At 41.2% G+C, this 7,392-nt stretch overlaps 1 protein-coding gene across 1 annotated transcript in view; it reads left to right on the forward strand.

The window, feature by feature from the left end:
* grin2aa (glutamate receptor, ionotropic, N-methyl D-aspartate 2A, a) overlaps window positions 1–7,392 on the forward strand; it is a 171,751-nt gene that overhangs the window by 22,228 nt on the left and 142,131 nt on the right. Inside the window, exon 2 of the mRNA XM_005942459.3 lies at window positions 326–826. Coding sequence (XP_005942521.1) covers window positions 329–826 — 498 coding nt within the window. The 5' untranslated portion in view covers window positions 326–328. The remainder of the gene's footprint in view (window positions 1–325; window positions 827–7,392) is intronic.

Here is a 7,392-nt window from a genome sequence, read left to right on the forward strand (position 1 = left end):
TGCTCCTGAATCATCTGATTCTTGCAGTCGTGACCATAAAGTTTATACTTGTTAGTCATCTTCTTTTTCTTTCACCCCTCCACAACTTCCTCACAAGGCCATCTCCCACCTCGCAGGGTTTGTGTTTAACAAAGTTACTAAGGAGAAATGAAGACGAAAAAGAAAGTTCCTACCTGAACGTGTGGGTTTTAAGAGCTGTGCATTAACAACATATCTGTGCTTTTTCTCTCCCTCATCGTTCCACACCTCTTTCTCTCTCCAATCTCATTCACGCTTTGATCTGTCTTCATCCGTCTCTTTCACCCCTCAACTTCCTTTCATGTAGGGGATGAAGTGGTTTGGCAGTATGTCCCTCAGCAGCAAAAGAAGTAAGAGGAGGAGTAGAAGGGGCAGCAATCGCAGCTGTAACGGCGGAAGTAATAGCACACTGCTCTCCCTGGCTCTCCTGGTGGCGTTGACCATGATAGCCGATCCCGTGGCGGCTCAAAAGCAGCGAACTGGTGGCTCAGAAAAAGTGCCGGTCCTGAACATTGCAGTGATCCTGGGACGCACGCGCTACATCTCAGACCGGGACATCCGAGCGCTGTGGAGCAAAGAAGACCCCATCGATGTCAACGTGGTCACACTGCTGGTCAATGAGACTGATCCAAAAAGCATCATCACCCACATGTGCGACCTGATGTCAGGAACCAAGATCCACGGCGTGGTGTTCGGGGACGGCACTGACCAAGAGGCCATCGCCCAGATTTTGGATTTTATTTCCTCGCAGACGCTCATACCAATCTTGGGCATTCATGGAGGGTCGTCCATGATCATGGCTGACAAGGTATGGAGAAATAAACTGATGAATGAAAGCCAGGATGTAGAGTGAACGGAAAGATGTTGTTGTTGATGGATGGACGCAATAGTGAGCAAAGTATATGAGAAAAGACTGATGGTTAAATTGCTTGGCTTTATGTGATTTGCCAAAAGTTGCGGCTTTCGGGTATTTTACTGTTATAACCGTCAACAACTCGTGAAATCAAACTCTCGCTGAGTGAAGGGAGTTCTCACCAAATAGCTGCACCTCACATAATATCATCAGTTGGTATCTCGAAAAAGAAGCTGCAGAGCCAGGGTGTAGATGGTAGAAAGACGTGTGGAGGAGCGAAAACAAGGTAGGAGGATGAGGTAAGTATCTGCAGAAAAGTGTTGGAGGACTGGTTTGGAAGGAGAAAGTATTTAAAAAGAACAGGAGAAAGGACAGAATGAGGGATGTAGTGACTAAACAAGAGAAAGGCGAGGAGAGAGAGCGAGAGAAGGAAATGTGAAACGAGTGGGTGTTGCCGTAGCCTGGCTAACACTGACTGCGTGGTGCGGTGTGCTCTAATCTGGGAAATCTCCATTCATTGTGCAGGATTCCCTCAGACATGGTGCTGGAGTCTTGATTGGTCCCCTCATTTGAATAAGCAAAGCCAGTCTCATCGAACCCTGAATAGAAGCAGATGAACAGCGCATGATTGTGTGGTTTCATGTGTCAGTGCTTAGCTCCTGGAATTTGTCATATTTGCCAGATTGTAACAGAGGGAGCGGGGCAAGATGAGAATTGTTATGTGGAGATAATAATTTCATCATATTAAACTGTTAAAGGACACCTTTAAGATAGCAATGCTTTATGATACAAGTGAAAACCTATATTGCATCATCCAGGTGAGCAACAACGGTTTTGTCCAAAACAAATTCTTCCCTGTACTGTAGCTCAGTAATTGGGAGCTTGTTGAGTAGAACTGAACGTCATTTATAAATATATATTACCACCTTCATTAGTTTAGAAGAATCAGAACCAGAAAAGAGGACAGAAATGCACATGTGCGTAGTAATAAACAAAACGTACGTAGTGATGTCGAGCAACATTGATACAATAACCTGCCACAATCATAGAATTTAAGGTTCATCACTGCAGATAATGGAGGAAAACTGCTCCTCTGTTCAGTGTGTTACAATAATGATGCCATTCTGTGTTTTAATGCACTGGTTGTCCATGCACTGATCTCACTGGGTATTACAGCAGTCCTCGCTCCTTCTTGATCACCAAACAAACACAACATATCCAGAGAAAACATGTCTAAATATGTACATTTGGTCATGCACAGATGTTGGCTGAGGAAGGCAGAGAGTGATCTGTCTCTGGACGTATCTGGAGCGGTGGCTCTGAGAGGTGAAGCATACTGTTACTCAAGGAGACAGGAACTAGAAAAAAAAAGCTGCAAAAAGCACACAAACACAATGAAAGTGTCATAAAACACAACGGAAACAGAAAAAATGCCATCATAACTCACAAAAAAACCTTTTACAAAACATGCCAGAAGTGTTTTGGGGAGACAATAACGTGACGGAACAGCTGCGGACATGACAAGCTTCCAGTAAGTGTCCAATACCAAACAAGTACCTACAGTATTATATGAATCATGCATTTAAAACACACGACCTGCATCTTTTTCTACCTGACAACACTGATGAATCCACTGCTTATTTTAAGTGTGTCTCAGTGCAATCTTTCACTTATTTTAGCTTCTGTCACTTTAGTTGTTGTTAGATCACATTATTGTCTCCCCAAAGATACTTACATTGTGTTTTCTGAGGTTTCAACTTCCATTTTTTTAATATAACTTCCACTGTGTTTGTTGTGTTTTGTATGGTTTTGACATTTTCTGTTTGCTGGTGTTTCCTTAAGTCTGAGTGTGTTTGACCTCTCATACTGCTGTCAGTGACTTTGATGAAAGCCTGACCAGCTTTATGGTGTTAGATATATTTTTGAACATCCGCATGCCACTGTTAGCTAATCTGTGATGCAGTGCCTTGGTATAATTGCTGTAAACCAATGAAACTGTTATGCTCGTGTCATTAGTGCTAATGTTACTCAAGATTACAGCTACACTTCCTCTGAATTCTTTCATTTCCTTCCCCATCCTAATAGCTGGAGTGTGTCTTAAGTCTTTTCTACCACTTTTCTGTAAACATTTCTCTCTTTTCAAGATCCTCTTGTTCAAGAAAATCTTAAATCTTTTGGTCCATTTGCCCTTAAAGGAAAAGCGTCAATCTTCATGTTTTATGCCATTAAGCTATCGTCCTCTAAAGTAGTTCAACAGATTTTCCACCAAATCTGACCCTGTGGTCCACAATAAAACATGCAGTTTGGTTAAGACTGTAGAACCTCTCAGAGATTATCTTGTTTATTTACAGTAAATATACAAATGTCTTAAAGGTACTGCGGTAATGGTTTATTGATCCTGTAATGCTAGATGTGGCACAGTTCTAAGAGATAGGAGGGATGGAGAGAAGCAGATAAGTGCTGCAGGAGAGGGCTGAGGAGGAGGGAGGAGGTGTGAGCTGGAATAGAGTAGGTGGAGAGGGGATGCGGAGAAATGAAGGGGTAAGAGATAATCCCTCTTTTTGACCAGAGGTGATGTTGAGTGGAAGGGAATTACTGAATGTCCTGATTGGCACCAGCCACACTCCACCTATTTCAGTAACACACACACACACACACACACACACACACACACACACACACACACAGACTTAGATGTGCTTCCTTCAGGGTCACAGGACATTACATTGACTTACAATTTTTTTCTGTATTTTTACTCAAACCCAAACTGTAACTACTCCCTGCTTAAGGCCTCAGTCACACAGGTCTAGAGACAGGTTGGCAACCACCAGTTGCTAGGCCAACATTAATATTTCCATACAAACTATGAGTGACAAGCAGCAATGTGCAAGTGACTGATAAAATCACAAGGTTTTTGGTGCAGCACTGCAAACCTCTTTGCCACTGGTTTTTTTAACAATTTTTAGCAACCTTCACAAACCATTTGGCAAACAGTTTGTGAATACACAAATTTTCCTCACACCCACTGATCAGTCTTTAGGTCTGTACGATGGGAACTTTAGCAAATGATTTCACAGTGACTGTCACCAACCTACAGCAAACCCTTCGACCGGTTGGGGAACACAAATTTTTCCTGGTAATCAGTGTTAGCAAGGCATATACCAAGTGGTATCTAGGCCTGCTAGTAACTCTACCTTAAACTAGACTTAACCTTAGGCTAGACTTAAACCAACTCTTAACACCAAACTGCAATTATTTTTGCTACGGGGACAGTTCTCTACATTTTGATTGTGTAAATAGATTTGTGTCTCCACAACACTGCTAATAGAAGTATACACTAGACTTGTAGTCAAGATCGCTTAAACCAAGACCAAGACAATACCATAGCTGGGCCACTGTGTGAGAGCTGAGCAGCGAAAGGAAATTAAGTGAGGAGCCGGCTCTCGCTCAATCGGAGTCGATTCTTCTGATTCACTCCAAAGCACTCTGTAAGCACGGCTCTTAGAGCTGATGCTTTTGCGCATGACACATTATCGAACGTTACGTTGTGTGTCATGGATACTGTTGATCTGAGACAGCAAGACCAACACAACGAGACCAAGACAAGACCAAGACCGAAGTCCGCTGAGACCAAGTCAAAACCAAGACCACGTAAAAGTGGTCTCTAGTATACACATCATATTAGGAGAAAATATTCCACTTTAAAGTGCTCATCACAGCACTTTGTCTTCTCTTTGCTTTGCCTTGCACCTTTTGTGTAATTTAAACCTACATAGTGCTCATTCAAGATGTAAATAGTCCTTATACATTAGATATGATGGACTGTATGTTCCTTTTGAGTGAAAACCTTGTGACTTATATAATATAATACATTTTCAACTCAGTCACTACATTCCAAAAAAACATAGTTAAAATTCATAAAATTCTTTGTTACTCTCAATACTTTTTTATGTATATTTTTGGTGTGCAGAGCTATAAATTGTTATAGAAGTGGTTGGACTGGTTTAAAAAAATTTCTCATTGTGTTTAATAGGAAATTCAGGCTTGAAGTTTGATCAGAAATGGTTTTCTGTGCACTTTAACACATGTTAAGTGGCATAATTTAATATACGATGAAGACCCTTACAGACTTTGCCTCTGTGGTTTCCTCTCATTTCATTGCAAATGTTATATAATGTCTCACCCTCTGTAGTTAAAGGTTTATTTGGCTACCTTAGTGAGTAGCCGAGCCTCCGTGCCGCCTTCTTCCAAGCAGATTTCTGCTAATCCTCATGTGAAATATGAGGTGAAGCTCGCCTCCAATGATTATGCCTTGTAAGACCCTCAGTATGTTTGTCTGTTCACGATTACGCCTCCGCGCTTGTATGATGTGTGTGAAAATTCCCTGCGTATACGTTACATGCTTTAATGCCTTTGCGTGCACTTTACCTCGTGCGTGTATGTTTCGTTTGCCTTGAGGCTAAATCTCTTGGTGCTGTTGACTCCCAGTCAAAGACATTTCCACGTTAGCCTCTGGAGAATACCATCTAAGAGTTTCCCCCTGTAATACTCAGAGAGCAGGCAGGACTCAAAACGCAGACTCAGATTGTAGTTTGCTGAGTTTATTTACAGTGATGCAAAAAAAGGGATCATTTACAGTCTCTATGCAAAGTATCCAAGCCGATGGTCCAGTGGGTTCTACTCTGTCCTTCGGCTTAATAGCGAAACAGACTTCTCTCTCCAACTCACACTCACAAATCATCATCGAGGAAAACAGGACAGACTCCTGGACAGAAGAGAGAATGGTGAGAGGCGGGCATGTGATCAGACTTACAGAACCGAGATGAGTATCTACTGAGACTGATTTGTGGCTCAAGTGCTGAATAAGGAATGTCCTCCGTATCTGAAGGGAGCCGACTAATCACCAGACGAGAAGCAGGTGAGTTGATTGTCGCAGGTGTGCCAAGCTGGAGGGCGGGGACCAAGACATCCCCGCCTCTGAACAGTCACTGCGCTGTTAGCACATAGACCCACACATAAACAAACAGAGAGACAGAGAGAGAAACAAAGACACAAAAGGAACCTAACGACAACAAACAAGACACCCTGACCCAGAAACGGATAAACTCAGAGACAGTTAAATAACTAAACTATGGAAGCCTGCTTCCGCCACAAAAAAAACAAAAACAAAAAACAAGTATCCATAACTCGAAATTTCGAGTTATTTTCTTGAAATTTCGACTTATTAATGAATTAGCTCTGCCAATCAGTAATCTACGTGAATGAGGTCACTTTCTTGTTACCCGGAAGCATATAACGCAGAGTAACATGCACTCAAAACCGGATCGCAACAAATTGGCACTTTTGCGAGTACGTTTGCTGATAGTAACGCCATCTGATTCAGCTATTAACACAAGGATTTCATCATTTTTGAAGCCACGCTGAAAACACTCAGCAATCTGTGCATTCATGACTGGATGTAATACCGGTAGCTTAGCATTTGTACCTGAGGGCTTCAGCTTCCAGGTAACAAGGAAATGACGTCATTCACTTAGATTACTGATTGGCAGCGCTAACTTTTCTCAAAATTTTGAGTTAATAAGTCGAAATTTTGCGAAAATAAGTCAAAATTATGAGAAAATAAGTCGAAATTTCAAGTTATGGAGCCTTTTTTTTTTTTTTTTTTTTTTTTTAGTGGAGGAAATGGGCTGCCATACTAAACTGTACAAAGCTTAAGTTTAAATAATTTTCTTAACTTAAATCAAACAAACATCTTCGTATACATGTTTGTTTCGGGGCACGAAAGACCCAAAACAAACATGTATACATTTCATTGCGCTCTCACTTTCCTTGTATTCATTGTTTCCATTTACTGCTTTCTCCACGTGTTGTCCCTCGACCCTTTATCCCATCGCTCCATCCTGCTGTCTGTCTTTCTTGCTTGTTAATTAGATGAATGTTGCAGTATCTCCACGCCTTGTGGTACTCCCTCCCAGAGGTGGGACCAAGTCATTGTTTTGCAAGTCTCAAGTAAGTCTCAAGTCTTTATCCTCAAGTCACAAGTCAAGTCTCAAGTAATGTCAGGCAAGTCAGAGTCGAGTCTCAAGTCACTGGTGTAAAAGTCCGAGTAAAGTCACAAGTCTGAAATTTTGAATTTCAAGTCCTTTCGAGTCTTTAAAAAAAACGAAAAAATAATGTTGCAGTTATGCTAAATGTGAATATTAGACCATGTAATTTTTAAATCTGTGTTTTTCTCAACACATGACAAAATAGTGAACGTAGAAAATATACACAAATTGTGAAATTGCACCTCTTTAAAATGCAGCTCAATTAAACCTAGCTCCAAGAATAATTTTCACCGACAGTTCTGAGATAAGCTGCATGTTATTCTTGGATGCGGTTGTAGGACCGGCTTTAAAATCGCATGACAAAAATATATTATACATTAAAAAAACTGCATCACCAACGTAGCCTGGACAACATTTGCTAGTTAGATGAAGTCAGCTATCTCATCGTAGCATATTTATATGCATATTTATAAT

Source organism: Haplochromis burtoni, unplaced genomic scaffold (assembly GCF_018398535.1).
Source record: "Haplochromis burtoni strain Fernald_Lab_line unplaced genomic scaffold, NCSU_Asbu1 Contig_334, whole genome shotgun sequence".
Taxonomy (NCBI): domain Eukaryota; kingdom Metazoa; phylum Chordata; class Actinopteri; order Cichliformes; family Cichlidae; genus Haplochromis; species Haplochromis burtoni.